Source organism: Cynocephalus volans, chromosome 4 (genome assembly GCF_027409185.1).
Source record: "Cynocephalus volans isolate mCynVol1 chromosome 4, mCynVol1.pri, whole genome shotgun sequence".
Lineage (NCBI taxonomy): Eukaryota > Metazoa > Chordata > Mammalia > Dermoptera > Cynocephalidae > Cynocephalus > Cynocephalus volans.
The window spans coordinates 126,091,859-126,117,778 of NC_084463.1; the positions used below are offsets into that span (position 1 = coordinate 126,091,859).

At 36.5% G+C, this 25,920-nt stretch overlaps 1 protein-coding gene across 1 annotated transcript in view; it reads right to left on the minus strand.

The window, feature by feature from the left end:
• Positions 1-21,140, minus strand: part of SLC5A12 (solute carrier family 5 member 12) — a 63,388-nt gene extending 42,248 nt beyond the window's left edge. The window contains exons 1-5 of the mRNA XM_063095682.1: positions 20,796-21,140; positions 14,431-14,496; positions 13,138-13,189; positions 11,757-11,824; positions 89-243 (exon numbers count right to left, since the gene is read on the minus strand). Of these exons, the coding sequence (XP_062951752.1) occupies positions 89-243; positions 11,757-11,824; positions 13,138-13,189; positions 14,431-14,496; positions 20,796-21,134 (680 nt within the window). The 5' untranslated portion in view covers positions 21,135-21,140. The remainder of the gene's footprint in view (positions 1-88; positions 244-11,756; positions 11,825-13,137; positions 13,190-14,430; positions 14,497-20,795) is intronic.
• Between the last annotated feature and the right edge of the window lie 4,780 nt (positions 21,141-25,920).

Consider the following 25,920-nt stretch of genomic DNA (forward strand, 5'->3'; position numbering starts at 1 on the left):
TGTTCCTCTGATGCCCAGATGTTATTTTAGGTAATGAGGTCATGCAGTTAAATCTTTGTAAAGCATGAAAAAGTAGCATTGAACATACTCAAATATATATAGTCGAGATCCATTTGCTGATTGCTCAAATACATTATATATTCCACCAGCATGAGCTGATCCTTGAATGAGGACAGATAAGAAGCCAACAATCATGACAATCATCTGAAATGCATCTGTCCACACCACTGCTTTTAATCCTCCCTGAAATGGAGAGAATAGATATGAGTACTTGAAAACGAAGCCTGCAACTCTTCCAGCTCTGCACCGTCTCCCTGCTGGTGCATTCATTCAGCAACAGTCACTGAGCATCTTTTATGTGCCTAGATCTATGTTAAGCATGGGAATGCAATGGTAATTGAAATAGACAGGTCCCTTTCTTAACTTCATAGAATTTATAATCTACAGGTAGAAGCAAATATTAGACAATAACTTAAAATTGTGAGAAGTGCAATGAAAAAGAATAGGTTGTTGTGAGAGGATGCAGCAGGGAGTCCTGACCTGGTCGTGAGGAAGTGATAGCCAAGCTAAGTTCTGGAGAATGAGTGGAAATTTACCATGTCTAAATGACAAAGAGGGGAGGGGTATCATGAGTGAAGGAAGAAGAAGCATGATATCTGAGAAAATGAAAAAAGGCTGGAGTATATAGATCAAAGAGTGATCCCAAAGGGAAGGTTGCTGAATCATCTAGAAGCCAGAGCAAACCAACCCTGACAAGGCCATGTAAGTGATTTCTCGTGGGCAATGAGAGAGCATTAGAGATTTATATGAGGAGAGATTGTTTGTTTCTCAGTAGTTTCATTGATGGTTATATGGACAATGGATTGCAGGACTACAGAAGAGAAGCAGTCCAGAGACTAGTTCAGAGTTTATTTCAGTAGTCCGTGAACAAGGTAATTGGCAGTTTGAAGTAAGGTAGAGATGGAAAGAAGTTGATGGATTTCTTAAACATGAAAAAGTGTTTAGGAGGTAAAAAGCAACATAGCTTATGATTCATTGAATACATGTGATGAGGAATGAAGGATCATCACGTGGGTCTGTCTTGTACAACTTGAGACTTTTTTTGTAAAACTGGTGACAGTGAATACATTTTGGGAAACTGAGATGGTAGAATACTGAGAAAGAAGATAATAGCTAGGGAGGAAGGTTAGATGCTAGACATTTGTGCACAAAAGAGTTTTAATAGTACAGGATGGCCAGCTAGTGAGGTGAGAAAACCTGAGATTCAGGAGGATGAATCTAACAGTAGAGCTCAGGATAGCTTGATTGGGTAAGGGGTTAGAGCAGTGGTTATCAAACCTGCCTCCCCTTGAGAGTCACCTAAGGAACTTAAAAGGAAAAAAGAAACAGGAAAAAACAATGTCCAAGCCTCATCGCCAGGGATTCTGACTTAATTGAGGTCTGGGTTGGGGTCCAGTTTTCTGTGTCTTTTGAAAGCTCTCCAGTTGACTCTAATGTAGAATTCTAGTTGAGACACGTAGGCAAGAAGAAAGAAGGAAAGACAGAGTCTGCTGTACCATTCCAGGTATGGAAGCCTTTGAGAAGCATGCTGAAGGCTGAATGTACAAACGGAGAAAGACGAAATAAAGTAATATATTAAAAAGTGCTCTGAAAATGAATAAGCAATATAAAAATGAAATGACATGATATTTTTAACACCGAGAAACAGAATTATCATCCCTGGTTACTCCTCCAGAGTGTCAAGAACTTTGTGAAAAGCTGACAATCTTCATCTTTATCTTGAGGGGGAAAAAAAGAGAGAGAGAGAGAGATGGGTTGTCCCATCATTTCTTTTGTAATTAAAATTAAAATTGAATTAAAAATAGACATTTGAGTTACTTGCCAAAGACACTGTGTTTGTATTTTTTTCGTGATTGGAGGAGTAATAAATTTCTTGCCTCCCACCTCTGACTTGGATTACTTTAAAGACGTTAAGCCTTCCAAACCCAAATCTTAACATCATATTTTAGTGATATAAAGACCAAATGTCAAAAGCCTCAGTGTGCAGAGACCAGTTGGCATTGGTTACATAAAAATTTTGCATAAACCTGAACATTAGCTAGACATGAGTCAAGAGAACAAACCACTTAATCAAATATTCACCAAAAGACAGATTATAGCCACTATGAAGACTTCTCTGACTCCTTTGTACATGTCTTTCTCTCTCTTCTCTCTCTCTCTCACACACATACACACACTTGCACACTCCACTAATATCCTATAACCCTGATTGTGCCTCGTGTGTCACTTATGTATTTAATCAATCTATGTTGTTTTGAGTCTAATGTTCACCTCGCTAAATAGCAAACCCCTGGATGGCAGGAATCACTTATTTTTTTCATCTCTTTTACTGGTTATTACAGAAACGTTATGCATCCACAGGATTGTGAGAGTAAAGAGACTGGAATACGAGCAAAGGTATTGGATGAACAGGTCACAATTTGGGTGAGACACTGAAGCTTCTATTTTGGCTAGAGAGAGAAGAGATGTTACAGAGGTGAAGTGAGAAGAGATTTGGTGGGTGGATTGATTCACTTAATCAAATATTTTCAACAGTAGGCTAACAAGCTTATATTTTATCTGTGAACAGTGGGGAACAAGAAGAGAACAAGGTCAGTCAAGCAGCATGAAGAAGTGGATGTCCTATGTTTTCTATGCTTCTATTTCTCTTTTCTTCTATTGCTTAGATCAATTGAAGATTTTTAAAAATTTCTTATCCACTTTGTTTAATTTAAATGGGTCCCCTCAAAATTTTGCCATGCATTTTTAAAGTCAAAATTTAAGCAATGTCTTAATCCTCAACAACTCAAAGATTATGAAACTTTTAAGTCTGATTACTCTTTCTGATTGACATGCTATTGCTATAGAATTTGGAAGTCATTCTTTTTCTTAATTTCCAAGTTACATAATAAAAATAAAAATAGGTATATTTTATATTATAGATTGTAATACAAGAGTACTTCAAAAAGTTAGTGGAAAAACAGAATTAAAAGATAATACTAATCTTTTCATAAACTTTTTGAAGTACACTTATATATAAAATTGAATAATATAGAAATTATAATATAAAATAATTATTATCATTAAGCACCAAAAAATTGTTTGACTATACTTACTAAATGTGTGCTATTTCATTTTCTTATTATCACTTTTTTCATTTAAAACTGTCATACTGTAATATTTTTCCTTCTTCTGTGGTACTTCCTCTAGATTTTTCTTATGAGTAAATCTGTTAGTGATAAATTCTCATTTTTGACACTCAATTCCTGAAAGGTAGTTTTGTTGGAAACACAATTATAGGTTTTTCATCAAGGCTTTGAAGACATTATTTCCTTGTTTCTGGCCACCATTGTTGCTAAGAAGTCTGCCAAGAGTGTTCCCTTGGAGGTATCTCTTTTTCTCCTCTCTGGCCCTTTTTAAGGCCTTCTATTTGTATCTGCTGATCTGTAGTTTCACTAGTGTGCCTAGATATGGACTTCTGTTTTTCATTCTGTCCTTTAAGGCTGCACTTTCTTAATCTGTAGATTCTCAACTCTTATCAGTTCTGACAAATTTCAAACTGTAATTTTTTGAAATATTGCCTCTCACCCATTCTCTCTGTAGTCTCCTCTGAGACTCCAATTGGACATAAATTAGACCTTCTTATTTTGTCCTCCACAACTCTCCATTTTATTTTAATTTTCCCATCTCTTTATTTCTCTATTACACATTGTTATTTCCTTAAATATATCTTCCAACATACCAATTATCTCTTCAAATATATCTGCTCTTTATCATAGAAATGAGATTGTGGAGTTATCCCTAATACTTACTCATTTTTGAAAAAGCATCCTTTGGAGGGTGGCCACCACCAACAGCCAGCAGAAGCATGGGGATGTCAGGAGCTGAAGGGAGCCCCTGCCAACAGACTGCAAGAGTGCAGGCTGCCATTGCACAGGTGGCCCACCACTGCCACAGGCACCACAGCTGTGTAGGTGGACCACCACAGCCACCACCACTGCAAAAGCAGCCCACTGCCACATCAGCAGCTACCACAGTCATGCAGGTGGCCCACCAACCACTCAAAGTCATTAACACAAGGAGGGTCACCAGGAAAGCATGAGGAAAGAGGTAAGCAAGCACAGATCCATGACCCAGTGGCCCAACCCACAGGTGGAATTACGCTGTCCCCCTGTGGTAATGCACCTAGGAATGGAAGGTATGTGAGCAGCCCACACTGCTGCCTTGATCTGGAAAGAAACAAATGCAGAACTCCTGGACACCATAGAAACCCATTAGAGCCAAATAGCGTAAGGAAGAAAACTCCCAACCACCACCAACCCATCCATCAACAAGTGGAAGCAAGAACCCAGGAGGAACCATTGCCTGTAGGAAAGAGGAAAGAGAAACCCCACCCAGAGTAACCCATTCAAGCTGATGAGTTCCAGTATGCTCCAGTGCACCCATCCGTGTCACAGTATGCTAGCTGGGATGCCAACAAGCCCTGCCAGGGGCACTCATCCCAGCCAAAGAGTGACAGGGGATGCAGGTGCTTCTTTCAAGAACTTGAGACCACACCTACATTCTTGATGACTCAACACAGTGTCACTAACCTCAGCAAGTAATCACTAAGTGCCCTAGTTCCTAGGCCATGGAGGCACTCACATGCAACTCCAACATTGAATATGACTGAAGTAACCACATGGAGAATACACTACTACAACTACCTGGAACCAATACTAAAATACCCTACTCAATGGTCAATATAAAACACATCTATAGGAGAAAGTCTCTCTCCTCAAAGCTGACTCCAAGTAATAGAAGAAGCCATTACTTTATCAAATGACCAGATATAAATGTAGAGATACTAGAAATAAAAAAGAAGGCACCACAAAAGGAATACAATAATTCTCAAGCACCAGACCCTACAGAGCAAGAAACCCTTGAAATGACTGAAAATGAATTCTAAGCAACAATCTTAAGGAAACCCAATAGGACACAAGACTACTCAGTTAGATGACATAACAAAATGAGAAAACTATCCAAAATATGAAGAAGGAAATTTATGAAGAGATTAATACCTTCCAAAAGAATGTAGCAGAACAATTAGAACTGAAGGATTCATTCAACAAATAAAAAACACAACCAAAAGCTTAAGCAGCAGACTAGAGCAAGGAGAAGAAAATTTCAGATAGTGAAGACAGTCTTTTCAAAATAATTCAGGCAAACCAAAAAGGTGGGGGGAGGAAAGGAGGGTAGCAGGGAGGGAGAGAGAGAGAGTGAGAGAGAGAGAGAGAGAGATTTTAAAAAATTAAGAAAATCTAAGAGAGCTAGCAGACAACCTTATGCATGTAAAAATCAGAATCACCAGTATTCTGGAAAGGAAAGAGAAAGGAAAAGGCATAGAAAACCTATAAAATGAAGTAAGTGAAATAATAGCAGAAAAATTCCCAGGTGCATGAAGAGACATGAAGCTTCAGATCCAGGAGGCTCAAAAATCCCCAAACAGATTCAATTCAAAAAGCTCCTTTCTGAGACACATTATAGTAAAACTGGCAAAACTGAAAGACAAAGAGAGAATCCTACAATTAGCAACAAAAAGCACCAATCACTTATACGGGAGTTCCCATCAGACTAACAGCAGACTTCTCAACAGAAACTCTACAGGATAGATGAGAATTTATGATATATTCAAAATACTGAAAGAAAAGAACTGCCAGCCATGAATACTATACCAAGCAAGGCTATCCTTCAGAAATGAAGGAGAAATAGTGTATATCCCAGACAAATAAAAACTGGGAATTCATCACCACACAAATAGCACTACAAGAAATCTTTAACGAAAATTTGCATGTGGAATCTCAAAAACTATAATCACTACCATGATCACTAGAAAGAACAAAACCCACTGGTAGAACAAAAAGGCAAATGATGAAAAGAAAGAAACTATATCTTACTACCTCAAAAAACAATAAATACTGAGCAATGAAAAAAGGGGGAGAAAGGAACAAAAGATATTTAAAGCATCCACAAGAAAATGGATAATATGCCAGGGATAAGACAGTACCTTTTAGTAAAAACTTTAAATGTAAATGGATTAAATTCAACACTCAAAGACACAGACTTATTGACTGGGTTAAAAATTTAGACCCGACTATATGCAGTCTACAAGAGACTTGCCTTACCTATAAAGATACACATAGACTAATAGTGAAGGGACGTAAAAAGATCTACTATGAAATGGAAACCAAAAATGAGGAGTAACTATTCTAATACCCAATAAAATAGACTTTAAACCAAAGACCATAAAAAGAGACAAATAAGAACATTATATAATGATAAAGGGATCTCTCCAGCAAGAAGACATAGTAATCATAAATACATATGCACCCAACACCAAAACACCCAAATATGTACAGCAAACACTGTTAGACTTAAAGAAAGAGATAGATCCCAATATAATCATTGTCAGGGACCTGAACACACCTCTCTCAGCATTGGACAGATCATCTAGAAACAAATCAACAGAGAAACACAGGATATAAACTGCACTCTAGACCAACTGGACTTCGCAAATAGCTATAAAACATTTCAACTAACAACTACAGAATATACATTCTTCTCATCAACACATGGAACATTCTCCAGGATAGACACATGTTAGGTCAAAAATCAAGGCACAACAAATTTTTAAAAATTGAAATCATTTCAAGTGTCTTCAGAACACAGCAGATTAAAACTAGAAATTAATAAAAGTAAAACTATGGAAACTATACAAATATATGAAAATTAAATAACATGCTTCTGAACAACCTATGGGTCCAAGAAGAAATTAAACAGAAAATCAAAAGATTTCTTGGAATTAATGAACATAAAGACACATCATACCCAAACTGTGGGATATTGCAAAAGCAAAACTTCTTGAAATAAACATTTACATCAAAAGAATAACTTAATGCTAAACCTCAAAGAACTAGAAAAACAAGAACAATCTAATCCGCAAATTAGCAAACAGAAATAATTAAGGTCAGAGAAGAACTAAATGAAATAGAAACCTTCAAATATGATACAAAAGATCAACAAAAAGTTGGTTTTTTGAGAAGATAAACAAAATAGGCAAACCATTAGTTAGGCTAACTTAAAAAGAGAAGAGAAGAAGCAACCATAAATGGAAAAGGAGACAATACAACCAATACCACAGAAATACAAAGAATCATTAGAGAGTATTATATAAAACTATACACCAACAAATTTGAAAACCTGGAGGAAACAGATAAATTTCTGGACACATACAAAATACCAAAACTGAACCAAGAAGAAATAAAAAACCTGCAATAAAACAAGCAATGAGATTGAAACATAAATCAGCAGTCTCTCAACAAAGAAAAGCTCAGGACCAGATGGCTTCACTGTTGAATTCTATCAAGTCTTTTAAGAGGAATTAATACCAGTTCTCTTAAAACTATTCCAAAAATTTGAAACAGAGGGCAACTCATTCTATGTGGCCAGCATTGCCCTCATACTAAAACCAGACAAAACTACAACAAAAAAAGAAAACTATAGTACAATATATTTAGTGAACATAGACACAAAAATCCTCAACAAAATATTAGCAAACAAAATACAGCAACTGATCAAAAAAATTATATACCACAATCAAGTGGGATTCATCCCAGGGATGCAAGGAAGTTTCAACATATGCAAGTCAATAAATGTAACACACCATGTCAACAAAATCAAGGACAAAAACATATGATTATCTCAACAGACACAGAAAAAGAATTTGGCAAAGTTCAACATACTTTTATGATAAAGTCTCTCAGCAAATGAAGTATAGAAGGAAATTATCTCAACACAATAAATGCCATATATCACAAACCCATTGTCGGTATCATCCTTTCACTTAAGAACAAGAACAAGACAAGGATGCCCACTCTCACCATTCCTATTTAATAGAGTATTGGATGTACTAGCCAGAGCAATCAGACAAGAGAAAGAAATGAAGTGCATTTGAATTGGAAAAGATGAAGTCAAACTGTCCCTTTTTGCAGATGACATGATCCTATATAGAGAAAAACCTAAAACCTCTACAAAATAACTCTTAGAGCTCATAAACAATTTTGATAAAGGTTCAGAACACAAAATCAACATGCAAAAATCAGTAGTGTTTCTATACTCCAATAATGAACTAGCAGAAAAAGAAAGCAAGCCCATTTTCAAATAGCTCCCCCCCAAATTAAATACCTAGGAATGAATTTAACCAAGGAGGTGAAAGATATCCACAACAAGAACTGCAAAACACCACTGAAAGAAATTAAGGAGTATACAAAAAGATAAAAAGACAGAATATACTCTTGGATTATTGGGATTAGCATTGTGAAAATGTCCATACTTGTCAAAGAAATCTACAGATTCAATACAATCCCCATCAAAATGTCAAAGACATTCTTCACAGAAATGGAAAAAAACAATCCTAACATTCATGTGGAATGACAAAAGACCCTGAATAGCCAAAGCAATATAGAGCAAAAAAATTAAAGCTGGAGGCATAATATTGCCCAACTTCAAATTATACTACAAAGTTATAGTAAGCAAAACAGACACTCAGACCAATGGAACAGAATAGAGAACTCAGAAATCAACCCACATACAGCCAACTGATCTTTGAAAAAGGCAACAAGAACATACATTGGAGAAAAGGCCGCTCTTCAATAATTGAGGCTGGGAAATTGGATATCCATATGCAGAAGAATGAAACTAAACCCGTATCTCTAGCTATAAACCAAAATCAACTCAAAATGGATTAAAGACTTAAATATAAGACCTGAAACAATAAAAGTCCTAAAATAATACATAGGAGAAACACTTCAGGAAATAGGATTGGGCAAAGAACTTATGAATAAGTTCCCAAAAGCACAGGTAATAAAAGAAGTAATAAACAAATGGGATTATATTAAATTAAAAAGCTTCTGCATAGCCAAAGAAACAATTAACGGAGCAAAAAAAGACAACCTACAGAATATTTTCAAAATATTCATCTGATAAGGGATTAATATCCAGAATATGCAAGGAACTCAACTTAGTTAAAAAAACAAATGACCCAATTAAACAATGAGAAAAGGAGATGAATAGACATTCTCAAAACAAAATATACAAATGGCCAACAGACACGTGAAAAAATGCTCAACATCACTAAGTATCAGCGAGATGCAAATCAAAACCACATTGAGATACCATCTCACCCCACTTAGACTGTCTACTATCAAAAAGACAGAATAACAAATGTTGGCAAGGAGGTAGAGAAAGGGGAACACTTCTACACTGTTGGTGGGACTGTAAATTAGCACAGCCATTATGGAAAACAGCATAGAGTTTCCTCAAACAACTTCAGATAGAACTGCCCTATGATCCAACAATCCCACTGCTGAGTATATAACCAAAGGAATGGAAATCATCATGTCAAAGGGATACCTGCATTCTCATGTTTATCACAGCTCTATTTACAGTGGTCTAGAGTTGGAACCAACCTAAATATCCATCAATGGAGAACTGGATAAGTAAAATGTGATATATAAACTTAATGGAATACTACTCTGCCATAAAAAAGAATGAAATTCTGCCATTTATAGCAACATGGATGAACTTAGGGAAAATTATGTCAAGTGAAATAAGCCAGGTACAGAAAGAGAAATACCACATTTCCTCACTCATAAGTGAGTGCTAAAAAAAATAAATAAATAAAAAGAGAGAGAAAGAAATATACAACAATCACAATAATTCATTGAACTTTCAAAAGGAGAGAATAGAACTGAGGCTACCAGATGTGGGAAAAAAGGAGGGGGTGGGAGGGGTTGGCAAGAAATTGGTAAAGGCCCACAAAAAATGGTTATATTGTGTAATATTGAATATACTAATTATCCTGATAATTATCCTGACAAAATATTGCATATTGCATATAGGTATTGGCATTCAATGCTGTACCCCACAGATATGTACACTCAATTATGTTTCAATACAAAAATAAAATTTAAGAAAAACCTGACAATAGATTAAAAGGAAAAAAAAAAGAAATTGCACCCTTTATTTATTTAAGTAATTAGTGCAGATCTGTTCTTCATTCAGTATCTTGCAATTCCAATACATGCTGTTCTTAAATGGCTAAATCTCATTTGTTGTTCTGTTGATATTCACTCATACTACCTTGTTATTTTATACATCTAATGATATTTTATTATAAGATTATTATTGGGTCTTTATATGTGGGTATCTTATAGCCTTAAATTGGATTCTTTCTGTAGAGTGGATCTGCATCTTTTTCCTTGCCAGAGCTACAGTGCATCACTAAACTAAAACCACTTCAGCTGCCCTCAATGATCCTAGTTTAATGTGATAGTCCCCAACTCAGCTACGCCACGTTGCCTCTCGCCTAAGGTTCAATATCTCAATAGTAGTAGTGTTATCAGCATCTGCCCTCAGGTCAGCCCCTTCTTTCCTGTCTACCCACTACTCACTCCTTTCAAATACCAGCCCTGATAATTTACTCGTTTAAAATTATTTTTTACATTATCTTATTCTGTTACTTTTTTTTTTGAAGGAAAATTTTCTTGAGGAGCTATGAAGCTATGATATCTTTTGCAAGCCCAGCAATGCATCAAAAAGTTAACATCCAGCATCTAGTTGTCCTTTCTATGGGCAAGTATCTGAGAGCAATTCATCTCTCATACATAGTCAGAGGCGGAAGGAGCAAGAGCCTTTTTTTTAAACCTAGGTGGAAGGAGGTGTGTCTGAAATAGTATTACGGTAGTTAGAATAGAATGGAGAAAAATAAAGACAAAACTTTGAGTTCAAAGAATTGGTATTTGCAAGAATGAAAAAGAGAGATAAGGACATTTTAAAATTGTGCAAGTATATAATCAGGATATTTATATATAACAATGACTATGCACATAATGTCAAAATACATGAATGATCTGCTATATGGTAGTTTATCAATTATTTTATTTTTCTGTATAGAAGAGGAAAGAGAACCCAACTGTTTGGGACCATTGCCATATTCTTACTGGTTAATTATAGCCTGCACACGGTGCAATGACTCAGAAGAATAACGATTCCAGCTGCAGGACATAAGCAAGTAATAAGTACTGTACAAATGTTTGTTGAATTAAACTAATTGTAACAATTACATAAACATGTTATCAATACCACCCAGGTTTCTTGATTAAAAACTGAGCTTGTGTAAAGCCAAATGTTAAATGTAATCCAGGCTTGTGCCGAAGTAAGAGACAAAAACAAGCTGTGGAACCCACAAGTTTATAAAATACCAGTCCTACTTGCTCACTCATATGTGTATTTTGTTATTTTTTCACCAGTATACATTGAAGTATAAATGCTATTTATGGTTTATAACCACTGTTAATGAGAAAACTTTTTTTCCTTAGAAGTTGCATAGGGTCACCTATCCTCTCATCAAGGAGGCATTTCTTTTACTCAATCTTCTCTTATTAGGCATGACTTTCTTGAATGAGCCCAGAGCCTAAATTCTCCTAATGGTTGGTACTGAAAAAGATTTTTAAATAAAACAATAGCATTTTCCACAGGAAACTGTGATAGATAAGCCAAAATACTACTATATAAGTTTGGAACAGCAATTTCTCCTATAATTAGATGACCATTGTTGATCTGCCCTTATCCCATGGTTAGGAGGTATTGTTCAATACTTTTCACAGTTCAGTACATACCAGGGTACAGTAGAATGTGCACACAATTCCTGTTGCAAACACCGAGCCCCAGAGATCAAACCCAGTCACTATGAAAGGAGAAAAGAATATTAAAATTTCTCTTAGAAGAGTGAAAGAGCAAGCTTTATGAGGAAAAAGTTACAATTTTTTTGTCAGTGTTTTTTGTGGAGAAAACAAAAGCAAATTAGAGTTTTCCCCCATTAAATTTTCTCACCTGAGGAAGATTATTACATGATCATACCTCGAACCAGCCCACAAGTCTTATGTAATGTTCACATTTTTCCTCCTAAAACTCTGTACCTTCTCAGTCCAAATATTTTCTATTGTTTGTTTTCTTGACAGTTATTCTGAGTGCTCTGAAACCTCCTAAACATCAACCATGAATTAATATTTCTCAAGTAAGCATATTTCCCAATTAAATTGAATATTGAGGACTTTCAGTATAGTAGGGGTCATTGTGAAATTTATTTTCAATTTTTGTTTTTTTTTTTTTCCTTTTTGTTTCTAGGATTCTAGTCTCTTGAAAGGGTCTGATAGAGTTTGGATGTTATTGTCCTCCCAGAACTCACATGGAAATCTGATCCCCAATGTGGCAGTGTTGGGAGCTGTTTGAGTCATGGGGGCAGATCTCTCATGAATAGTGAATAGATTAATGCTCTCCCTGGAGGTGGGGGTAGGGAGTGAGTTCTCACTCTATTAGTTCCCAACATAGCTGATTGTTTAAAAAGACCCTGGCACTTCCCTTCTCTCTCTCTCCGCTTCCTCTCGCCATGTGATCGGCTTGTACCCCACCCCCCCGTGGCTGCCTGCTACTTCCCACCATGAGTAGAAGCAGACTGAGGCCCGCACCAGATGCAGCTGTCCCAGAATCGTAAGCCAAATAAACCTCTATCTCTGTTCTTTATAAATTATCCAGTCTCGGGTATTCTGTTATAGCAACACAAAAACAGACTGATACAGGATCAACTATAAATCATAACATAATTATTACAAGCACCTTTTACTCTTGTACTCAGACTATCTACTTAATGAAAACACTGAAAAAGGACCATATATCATATGCATAGATGACCTTACTTAGAGGTTGTGCATATACAAGACCAAAACTGCCATTGTTTCAATGATTAAAAAACAAAAAACCCAAACGGACAAAAACAATCAAACTGAGTGTTTAGTACCATGTGAGGCAAAATTAAAGAACTGTTTGCATTATTTTCAATGTCTAATCAATTTTTAGAGCTTCATGTAGTGACTGCTACAGTAATTCAAAGCACCTTAACCATAGGAATACCTCAACAAGGTATTTCATTTATAGTTGTCCAAGGTGAGAATTCAGGCATAAAAATGGTGGAATATTCCCAAGTGAGTGTAGATGACTCACCTTGATTGAGGGCCAGAGCAGGAGCATACACCACGACTCCTGCGTAGAGAATCTGGTGGAGAAATAAGAATCAGAGAACAGTGAGAAACATGACCTGGAAAGGAAAACTGCTTAGAAAGTTCTTTGTTAACCTTAGAGATGTATTTCCTTCAGCTTGTTTACCAAACATTGCATTCCCATTTACTCTCATTTTGAAGTTGTTTCCCACTGTGACTTGTTTGGAGAGGGGATATAAGCATTAGATGGAGGAAGAGGGTGGAACTTTCAACACTACTGCTAATTTTCAGATTTTATTTGAGGTTATATTTGCTATATTTCTATCTTTTATTGAAGTTGTATTTGTAATATTTCTAAAGGATACAAAAATAGCCTTCAAGTTAAGTTTTTGACTTATCTTCCCTGTACCTGCTCCCCTCATGCACACATCAGGATGGGGGCTGACTTCATGAGAAGCTTTACTAAGGAACAGAAGCACATTTTAGCAGTTGGTTGAAATATGGAATTTAGAGTGGAAATGAAAAGAATCTGTGGGAGAAAGTATTGTGTAGAAAAGACTAACAATGTGGGTGATGTACATAATGAATATATCTTTTAACTCCCAAAATTGCAGCTACTGCAGTGATGGAAATGGGTTCAGTTCCCATTTTATTTTAAATGGTATTTCACCATTTAGAAATCCATGTGAGAGTCATAAAAGGCAAACATCTGTGGGCAAGTCAAAGAGCATTGCTTTCCTCCCATTCTCTTGCTTAAATCAATCAGTGGGTAGGAATTTTGACTAAGAAAAGGGAAGATGCTTATCTTCTAGCAGAATGTACTTGGTGAGTAGCAGAGAATGCACCAATGGTGTGCCACAGGCAAGCTTGGGGCAGCACAAACACTCCCCAAAGTGTGGAGGATGGGAAAGAGTCCATAAGAGGAGAGTAGGAGTATTGGCTGGGAATATTGTCTTAAAATGACTTTCAGCAAAACAGGCATTTCTGGCTCAATGCAGTTAACCAGTGACAACAATAAAAAAAAAAAAAAAAAAAAAAAGACCAGTTACCAGACAGTTCCATATTTAAAGCAACTTCTACACATTATGTAGGAATGAATTAGTCCACATCTATTGGGTCTGTGCAAGGTGGACATCTCTCAATGTAATTATATGTCTTGAAAATTCTATTTTTAGAAGAAAGTAGTGTCTTCTTAGTATTAAGTCTGTCCTTTAATTGAATTAATTGCCCCAAAATAAACAAACCTGTATCTGTAACCCCACAGTTTCCACGTCTGCAGACGCCATTAACCCCTTACCGTCTGCACAATGTAGGTTACTGTTGCTGCATAGCGAACTGTTTTGTTGAATCGTAGTTGTAAGTACTAGAGAGAACAGAGAAAAGATATGCATAGTCAGCGAGTTTTAGATAAGAGCTGCTAAAGTTCTGTTTTGGGGTTTTTGTGTGTGTGTGTGTTTTTGTTTTTTTTTTCTTTTTGGTATTCCTCTGGGTTTAGAGCTGTGGACTTCTAATTTGATTTTATGATATGTATCCTTGGAAGCAACAGGAAAAAAGGCATGAATTGCCAAAAGTCAAAGATATGTTAAAACTTAATTCTTGTTCACGCTTCTCATGGTGGTCAAAGAAGATGAGTTGCTTGAATAAAAATCCACCTCTTCTGACTTTCCACCTACCCATTTTATTAACCACATATTTGCCACAGCATTTCTTTTAAAGCAGAGTTCTGGTCATATGACACTTTTTCTCAGAGTCTGCCATGATTTTCATTATTAACGAAACAAATTGCACATTCCAGGCTTGATATACCAAACCCTCTATTGTCTGTCCCATAACCTACCTATCTTAAGTCACACCACTAACCCTCACACATAAAATCATCATTTATTGTTTAACCAACATGTTTTGTACTTTCAGACCTTTCTTTGTTTAGGCAAAACTCTCAGTGTGAGAGCTTCTCTCCCCAAATTTCACCAATTCTTAATCATCTCTCAAGAAAGATGGCCCAATTGTAATTCCTTACTTCCTCATACTTTCTCCTCTGAGCTGGTATGGTACTCATACTAAGCCCATTTTATGGTTGTCAGTTACCATCTTGTATTTTGATGTTGAATTTGTTTATCTCACTGTATTAATTTCCTATGGATACTGTAACAGATTACTACCATTTAGTGGCTTAAAATAGCAGAAATGTTTTATTTCACACTTGGGAAGGCCAGAAGACCAAGAGCAATTTCTGTGTGCCAAAATCAAGATGTTGGCAGGATCACACTCCCTCGGAAGGCTGTGGGGAAGAATCCGTTTCTTGCCTCTTGGAGCTTTTGGTGGCTACTGGCAGTCCTTCGTTGCTGGCTGCATCACTCCAGTCTCTGCCTCTATAGTCACATTCCCTTCTCTTTTGTCAGTCAAATCTCCCACTTCCTCCTTCCCATAAGGGAACATGTGATTGTATTTACATTTAGGCCCACCTGGGTAATCCGGAATAATCTGCCCATCTCAACATCCTTAATTTAGTCATACTTGCAAATACCCCCAACCCCCTTTTTTTTAACCATATAAGGTAACATTTACAGTTTCCAGAGGTTAGGCATGGATATATGTTTGTGGGGGGAAGGGTCTGCTTTTTTTCAACCTACCACATTTGCCTTCCCTAGTACACGTAAGAAGTGTTCTATTTTATTCATGTTTCTCTGTGGCATTTATGTATTCATTCACTCAACAAATATTTGTTACCTTTGTATTGCGTTCTGACACACAATGATAAGCAAATATGACACAGTCCATGCCACAGAGGATCTTACAGATTAGATGAGGTGAGCATTAACAATATTTATTCCAATAAAAGTAAAGTTACAATTGTGATATATATTAGAAGAAAAGCTACAAAGATCTGTAAACATACTAAATAGCAGGGTCTAATTTACTCTTGGAGGTAAGGAAAGGTTTTTGTGATTAAGTATTCTAGAAGACACCAGTATATGTCTTCCAGGGCATAAAAAACATGTATGGAATGAACAAAAGTATTTTATAACACCATTTACTATGCTGAAATAATATTCAATAATATCTTCTACCTTCTATCTAAACATCTAATTTCTCAAAATATAAATATAACCATTATAATACCATCACTGTTATTTAAAGGGGAATTAAAAAGAAAGCAATTTACCAGGAAATAAATGTGTAACGTATCAATGCTCAGAAACCACTATACAGGAAGACATAGTGAAGTAGATACCCTTGTATTATTATAATGGAGAACTTGGGATTGAGGAGAAGTAGGTAGTTCAGAAGCCATTTACTCCAAGAAGTCCAAAAAAAAAAAAAATGAGGCAGCAGATAGACACTATCCTTTAAGTTAGTGTCATGGGTAAGTAATAACAGATTGTACTTATTAGTGTATAATAAGAGAAACAAGGGCATAACCTAAACAGAAGTGAAGATAACATTATGAGACTAATTTTGGTTTGTTTGTTTGTTTTAAATCTGGAAGCTGGCTGGTAAGGGGATCTGAACACTTGACCTTGGTGTTACCAGCGCGACACCCACGTATTCCCAGGTGAGCTAACCCCAGCCCAAGTTTTCTTTGCCTTTTTTTTTTTTTCTGGCAGCTGGCCAGTAACAGGGATTTAAACCCTGGACCTTGTTGTTACCAGTACTGGGCTATAACCAACTGAGCTAACTGACCAGCCGATAAGACTAATTACAAACTGTTCAAGTGGGGATAATGTAAATGTATGATATTGCAAATGAGCTAAGCCTAATATGTAACTCAAGGATGAGAACAATTCCTTCTGTTTTGATATGGGACAGGGTAGCAATATAGTGGCACAGATGGCATCTCTCAGTCTTGAAATCCCACTGCATGTAAGAGCATTTAATCAGTTAGCTATTGCTGCATAACACCTACCATAAAACTCATTGGCTCAAAAATCAAGGACTTATTATTTCTTATAACTCTGAAGCATTGGCTGGGTGGTGTCTCTGCTTGTTCCACAAGGTTTGTCAGTTGGCTGCAATCAGCTGGAAGATCAACTGAGCATGAAGGTCTAAGATGGCCTTACTTACATGTCTGGCAGTTGGTGTTGGCTCTTGGCTAAGGTGCCTCCATCCTCATCTTTGTGTCTACTTACGCTCCAAAAGCTAAACCAGCTATGCCAGCCTCCTTACATAGGGCAGCGTTCTAAGAAGACAAAGGCAGAAGCCGCCAGCCTCATGAGGCCTAGGCTCCAAACTCACACAGAATTATTTTTGCCACATTCTTGTGGTCAAAGCAAGTCACAACAGCAGCCCAGGTTTAAAGGGTGGGGAAATAGACACCACCTCTTTTATACTTTAGTGTTGAAAAAGACCCTGAAAAGTATATCTTTGAATAGGTAATAGAGAATGGAGGATGAACAAGAAAACAAATTCAAGATGCTTAGAGAGATTGAGTGGTATAAATTTGGGGACAGTAACAACAACAAAAATACAAAATTCTTAAGTAGTATTTCCCATTTGCCAGGCTCTGTTAAAAGGATTTGCATCTAATAACTTATTTACTCTTCACAGATATCCTTTGAGATAGATGTTTTTATTATCACTATTTTATACATGTGAAAACCAAGTACAGAGATCAGTAATTTCCTCGAAAGTCATGCAGTTAGCAAGTGGCCAAGTTGTCATTCAAAGCCAAGTAGACTGAGTCTAGGGTCCACACTTTTAACCCCTGCGCCATAATGCCAACTCTTATAAAGCAAGAGGCAATCCCCAAATAACCTCATATGTACTTTACACAATCTGGATGTCTTCTCTTTAGGGTATTAAAATTTTTTGAATATGTAAAGGGCAACAATAGTAAATATTCTTACAACAATTTTTATAATTTAAATTCAATGGCATCTCTATATTTCCTATATCTGTCCTAATTTAATAATTTAAAAGGAGTTTTAAATTTCCTTAGTTACATACTTGCAATTGGTTTAATTGCAATTATAGTAACTAAATCACTCTACTAAAAACAATTACAGTTTAGCATGTATTAGGGAGTATGTATGGAATAGACAGATTGCTCAGAGTGAGTAAATTGTTCAATAACTTCAAGACAATGTTTTTTATTTTACTTCAATTTCTGTAAAATATACTAATTTATAGAGTGTACATGTGTATACAACTTTTTACTTTAAAAAGTTATTGTGTGTTAAAGTACTCAAGTTTTATTTGCCATAGTTTTTGAGCGTTAGGGCATTTAAAGATCATGCAGTGCATGGTACAATTGCTCAGTGTATACAAGAGTCCTTTAAAAAGTTCATGGAAATATTTGTATTATCTTTTAATTCTATTTTTCCACAAACTTTTTGAAGTACTCCTGTATGTGTGCCTTGTACATTGAAAGACATCTGGCATCCCTGCGCACAACCACCTAAACTCCAGTAGTGCCCCTCCGATCATTGTGACAACCAAATTGCCCCACAGATATCTAAAGTGCTCACTCCTTGTGGCACCACCCCCACTGGGATGCTGCTCTACAGAACTGGGCCCTCCCACCTCTTTGACCTTATCTTTTACCATTGTCGACTTTGCTCACTCTTCTCCAAGAACACTGATTTCTTTGTTGTCCTTCAACATGCCAATCACGTTTCTCTCTTGGGGCCTTTGTGTCTGTGCCTCCTGCACCTTGGGGAGTTCTTCCCGTGTCTGTGCAACTGCTTGCTTTCTCCACATGTGCTATTATCAGTGCTATTATCAGTAAAGTTTTACTTGACCATCCTCCTTCTCTCTACCTTATTCTATTTACTTTTTCTCTATTGTCTTTTGTAGGGCAGGATAGCATAGTGATTCAGCATGTGATCTCTAAACTTAGACTGCCTGGATTTGAAAAACTGCCACTTGCTATCTGTGTGACATTGAGCAAGTTACTTAACTCTATGTGCTTCAGTTTTCTATTCTGCTAAATGGGGACGATAGCACCTACCTAAAAAGGTGTACAAATACCATATAAATGTTTGTGTCACGATTGTCTTACAGAGAATGTTTATTGACTGCCTTTCTCTGCTATAAAGTAAGTTCCATGAGGCTAGAGACTTGGTTCAATGCTTTATCTCCAGGGCCCAGAAGACTGCATAGAACATAGTAGATGCTTAAAGAGTATTTATTAAATAACTGGCTAGTCATAACACTTATATTTCACATCTGGATAGATTTTTATAATTTAAAAATCTCTTTCACATTAAACTAAGCCTTCATGAAAGAAGAGGGTTATTTTCTATGTGGAAACTGGAGTGAAATGTTAAATAACTTGCATGCAAAGTGATCTTGTTGTTAAGCAATGGACTTGGAAATTGAACTTGTATTTTCTTACTCCACGTTTTTTCTCTCTCTCTCATTGTGTCTCTCTCTAGCAGTTACTTAGGCAATCCTACTTTAAATGCATTGTTTTAAACAAAAACAAGAAACAGAAAACTCAGCAATTCCTTTGGAAGTCAAACCTTCATAGTTGGATGGGAAAACCTAGGCTATATTTATATTTTCAGAAATAAATTAAAGAGCAATGAAATATGTGTACATTTCTAGAAGTAAGCATAAATTTAGTCATTTTCTCTTGAATTTACATTTCAGGTAGTAACAGTTGTATGATTCAACACTAAATATCTTCTTTTTGGAGGAGGGGGAGTTAATGTTGAATTTTGCGGATACAATCATCTATGAAATCATTAGTTTTAAGACCTTCTAGAAAATGTTTACTTTCCTGAATGGCTTTTAAAGCCTAGAGTAATGATTTGTGTTCATTTAGCTCACAGAATTAAAAAAGTAGGTCTGGTAGGGGTCTTCTGCTGTGACAGTAGGGATATTAATGGAAAATTAAAATAAATACCTTTTTCATAGAAAGTTATTTATGATCACATTTAAATATTGGACATGCAAATTCAATCTTGAACATGATGTTTTTATTGAAAATTATTGCAAGACTAAAATACTACAGACTCATTTCCCTCTCGTTGAAATAATTCCCATATTTGCATTATTTAGAAATTCTTTAATGTTATGTTAGAATATTTTATTTTTCAAATATATTACCATTCCCCCTTTAAAAGTTGGAACCGAATAATCATTTGTATTGAAGTGCTTAGCTCTACTGTCTGATGGAAAGGCTACTCGATAGGGATATAAACAGAACAGTTTCTCAATTAGACTTTATTCATTACTCAGTCTTGACTAAGTCTTTTATCTGTATCTCAGTTTTCTCACCTGGAAAATTACAATGCTCATGGTATATGTTCAGCTTACTTTTCAGAATAATGATGCTAATAGTAATAAAAATAGCATCAGCTGTCTTTTATTGAATGCCTCCTACAAACGAGGCAATGCATTAGGTGTTTATATACAGGTTCTCATTTAGTCACTGAACTAGTCCTGTGGGATTGACATCATTATTTCCATTCCACATACAGGAAAACAAGTGTGTCTGTATCTAAAGCTTAGACTTTTTTACAATAACATTTCAATGTCTTTTCCATAATGTGATAATGGGTAATTGCCCTGAAAAATTAGTGAGTGTTCAACTAACAGGTTTATGTTATAATCAAGATGATGTGTATCATTAGAGAAAAAACAAAAAAACTAACAAAATCGTTAGAGAGAAAACAGTAACTCCTGCTGAAATAGAGAAGAGAGTAGTTCTCTTACCTCATAAGTGCTGGTGATGCCAGATCTGTAGAACACAGGGAGAAAAAGCTCTGATGTGACGATGATGACAAATGCATACGCAATGAAGAAGAGTATGAAAGATGCCCCAAAGCGGTAGACATCGGAAGGGGTCCCCAAGACAGTGACAGCTGACATGAAGCTGGCTGACAGAGACAAGGCTACTGGGCCAAAGCTCATTTGTCTTCCCCCTACCAGGAACTCACTGGAAGTTGCCTTTTTTCTCTCCTTAATGGCAAAGAACACCCCAATTCCAGAGGAAATGATTAAGAGGGCTACAAATACGACATAATCCCAAACTGCAAAGTTCTTCACCTCCATGCTGGGAAGTAAGGCACCAGAAAGTTGCTTTCAGCCAGGTCTCAGGGAGATGTTTCACAAAGCAAAGCTCAGTACAGAAAATGCCTTGCTGAGAGAAGGGACCGTGATTCTGAGGACCAGAGGCACTTGTGTGAATCTTCAGACACTGAGTTGTACTCAGAGAAAAATTTCAAAAGTTGACTGCAAAGAAGAATCTCATAATGGTATTGATACCAAGAGACAAGAACTTGAGAGATGACCCTGGCCAAGAAAGAGCTGTCTGTTCCTGTCCTGAAGCATATGCCACAGAGAAGGAATTCAGATGTGTTCTGAAATTAATAACCACTGGGGGCGGGATGGACTTGCCAGATAACACGGTTTTTTATCTCCTAGACTTTTTTTTTAACTTAAGGTTAAACATTACTTAGGAACACAAAGTTGATAAAAATTGTCCACCTCAGCATTTTTAATTAGTGAGATGGAATCTGTAAAATGCAAACAACACCGAGTGGTGTCTTTCTCCTGAGTAAGGGAGGGTGCAGAATGTGTGCCTGCAATTGCCTGAAGCAGTGTGTGTAAAAGGGAAGGAGCAAAGGATTAGGAATCTGGAAACCTTTGCTCAAATCCTGGCTCAGCCGTTTACTGAGCTATGATATTTTTGACAGATCCTTTAACTTTTCTTAGCTTCACCCAGAACACTGTGACAATAAGACCTTGTAAGGTTATTGAGTCTTTAAATCCTAAACTTGCTGACCCTCTGTCCTGATCTGTAAAGTAAAAGATAATGATATCTACCTCACTGGCTATTATTTGTGTTAACAGTGGAGTACTCCAGAACAAATAATAGTTTATTCTCTCTTGACTCGAGGACTCAGAAAATTGACTTACCAATAATAAATAAATAATTTGTAGCCCTCAACTTTATCTTCTCCTTCTCTCCTTCATTTTCACAAGGTTAATATACTTGCAACCCAGAGCCTAAATGAATTAGGATCAGAACAAATGAGAGTAGGAAGGTGAAAATGCAGTTATAAATTCCTGCTTCGGCTCTCCTTAGACTCTCTGACTGTCCTGAAGTGCCTCCAGCAAGCCTTTTAAGGGATAATTTCTCTATTTTGTTCATGCTTCCCTTCTTTTCTCAATGGTCTTCCCCATCCCCACCTCTACAAAGGCTGTCTCTTCTACTAGATCTAGTTTGTCTCCTTCACTCCGTGGAGACTTTCCTAACCCTCCACTCCAACCCCTGGAGAAAGCAGCCTCCCTAGGTCCTCACTTTGCACTCTGCAATTATCCCCACCTATTTTAAGGAATCTCTAAGTGTGTGTCTATAAGAGCCTGTCAGCTGTTGCAAATGACTAGTTCCTTGATGACAGGGGGAAAAGGCCTAGACTATATGCCTAATAAATAGTAACCACTGTAGAGCATAAGGAAATAATTTTTTTTTAAAAAAAGTTATTCATAATGTCCAAAGACAGAAATACTTCAAGTTGAACAGGAAACTCTAATTTTGCTTTTGAAATCTGGATAACTGAATAAGTATTTGATTATTTGTTTAGTCTAGATACCGTCTTCACTCCCTACTTTGCTCCATGAATTTGAATTAGGCCAAGAAAGCTCTGATGGCTAAAATATGTTTTTGGTTACAAATAAAAACTATAAAGACTCTGTCAGGAGCTGTGTCCTGTTGTTTAAATTCCTCCTCTAGATTTGTAAAGTTGATATGATTAATGTTGATGGAAAATTAAGTTTTTAATACCTTTATCTTAACCTGGGCTTTTAATTATTTTTAACATAAGGAATTCTAATTATATAACAGGTTTTTGTTGTAGTGGTCTCAGGAGAAAATCAGAACTGTATTTGGCTTTTAGAGAATTGAGTACTTTATACTTTAATATTAATATCACCTACGTGTTAATATTCAATCCATAAGACATGTAAAGAATTTGCACAAGTCGGGCCGAGCCCGTGGCGCACTCGGGAGAGTGCGGCGCTGGGAGCACAGCGACGCTCCCGCTGCGGGTTCAGATCCTATATAGGACTGGCCGGTGCACTCACTGGCTGAGTGCTGGTCACAAAAAAGACAAAAAAAAAAAAAAAAAGAATTTGCACAAGTCAGGTTAAATACTGGTTCAAAACACTGTGATTATATCAATAAGGTCCCCAAATTAAATACAAGATTATAGCTGAAGAGTCTGAGTACTGCTGGTTTTAATTAAACGTTGTGCAGAAACAATAGTATCTACACGACATCTATTAGTCATGGATATCAAAGCAGTGGGGAGCAGCATAGCTAATATCTGAAATGTGAAGGAAGCTTCATGCCTCTCATAGTCAAGTATTCTTTGCTTTCAACATTTCACTGATCATAGGGCACAGCATCAATTTGTTAATTTAATTCTCAGTTATTTTCTACATATTTCTCTTTCCTCCCTTTGGTAGCATCCAATGTCCTCAAACTCTCTTCCATTAAAATTCTCTTTTTAAAACTCTCTTCCATTAAAACTCTATTTTCATTAAAACTCACTCAATTCAAGGTTTATACTGATTATAAGTCATAGCATCAATTTATTAATAACTTTTCAAGAAAAAAAGAATTAGTACATTCAATAGCCATATGAGTTAGAAGGAACATTCCTATATTAGAAATGTTAACATCAGGAGGAGAAGGAATAGAAATGTGCCTCTCTGGCCTGAAGAAACTCTTGTAACACCCTAGCTTGCTCTCAGATGTGCCAAATGCTATCATTTATACTTTGTTCCTTTAGTGTAAAGCTCAAACCCCTGTCAGAATGTAAACACCATCACCTGCCACATACACATGGCCCCAACAAGGTCCTACCATTCAACTACTCACCCGCCTAATAGGTTAAATTTGTAGTTGTTAACATTAATAGTCTCTGCAGTGTAAAATAGTTATGCAACTTGCACAGAGCAAGTTGTAGTGGGAAAGAGGTAAAGACTTTGAGAGTTGGAAAAATTAGGCCTCCTCCAAAAAAAGACATCATTGTTGCAGTGTTGCTAAGAGCAACTGTGTGCACCATGTTTATTTTGGCCTGGGATGGAAGGGAAGAGAATGCATATGAACAGGCGTTGGCCATTCTGAGCTTGCACGTTCACTAGATTACCCTCTTCCTTCATCTGTTCTGCAAGTCAGTGGGAGCAAGAGTAGTGCAGTAGGATAAAATGGCTGTTATTGTGCTTGGAATTGATTTTAAACAGGGAAGTGGCAAGATCAGAACTATGCCTCAGAAAGATTAATCGACTCTAATTGTTTTTACATGAATTTTTTAATCCAGTGGATAACATCAAGGATAACTTAACAATGTGAGTAAGCTGCTTAATTGTCCTCCACATACAAGGGTCTTGAGAAAGTTCATCCTATTTTTCCATGACCTTTTTGAAGTACCTTCTGGAGTTCTTCTCTCAATGAGCATGTCTATCAAACATATCCCCTGGAGGTAAATTGGTGATAACAAACTATAGTTGAACAGAAATTACTGCTGTTTTTTCAAACTGCAAAGCAACTATAGCCATTTCTACCTATCAAGAAGAATTGCATATTTCTTATCCTGAGGAAGATAATTCAATATAATGCTTACTTCTGCTTGCAGAGACTGATGGGGAAAGGACCATGGCCAAAAATTTTACCGTAAAAAATAACTGCGAATCTAGAGTTTCCATTCCTCCTTTGAGCTGTCAAAAAGATGGCCATAGTAGAGTCTTCTTGATTATCTGGTATCAAGCATAGAAAGCATTCATCTGAGGAGAAAGTGGTGAAGACAGTAGAACTCAGCTTGCAGATAAACAGGCCTTTACATTTGTTTTTTGTTTTTTTTTTTTTTTGGTCCATGAGAGTGGTGTTGAAGGCTTGTTACAGGAGTAAAGACAAAGAAACGGCACAAAAATCTGGCTGGTGACAGGGGCATTCCTCAAAAAATATCTCGGTGGAAGGTAGAGCTGAAGGGATTTTAACACTGGTAATAAATAATATTAAGTGTTAAATTTTTGTGCTGCCGTGCTGGGGTATAAATCCTTTCATTAACCCCAACCTTTAGAGAAAACATGCTATATCACTGACATTATATTGGTGTTTTATCATTGAACTAAAGGGAAAGAAGTGTGTGTTCCATTTTGGGCTTAAAATAGGGGTGTGGATTGATAACTGTTGGGGGAGGTAAAACATACAGAGTAGACTGAAAATGCAGCAGAAACAGAATCTTTACAATCTTTGAGGCTGAGGAGAGAAAGACCACTTGGTATCCTATTGGATCAAAGTCAAGAGATTGAGCTTTCTTTTCTTTTCTCTCTTCCTTCATTCCATTCCTTCCTTCCTTCTATATTAAAGGAAATGATAGTCTGAGAAGACTGAAAGACTTGAGATACCCAAGAGTTGACATGAGTCTCATTCACATACCCTCACTAGAAAAAAATTGTTTGTTCCCCATGCCCTATTGTATTGTGTTGAGTGGAAAACATCCTTTACCTGCAACACAGGACTAAGTTGGTTTTTCTACCCTTTTACTGAGACATCTTCTGGCTTTGGTCATGTTATTTTGGACATGTTACATAAGAGCATGTTGGTTCTTAGCTATCACGTTTGTAAAACTGATATTACATTAAATTCAAATCTAAATAGTTATATTAATATAAATAACTAAATCGCCTTTTTTCAAATCTTTGTTCAAATGCCACCTTCCTCAATCAACCTATTCAAATTACAAACCCCGATGCTCCAAATCTCCCTTCTCTCCTCCAATTTTCCTCTATAAAATGTACCCCCTACTAATATGCTATATAATGTTTTAAG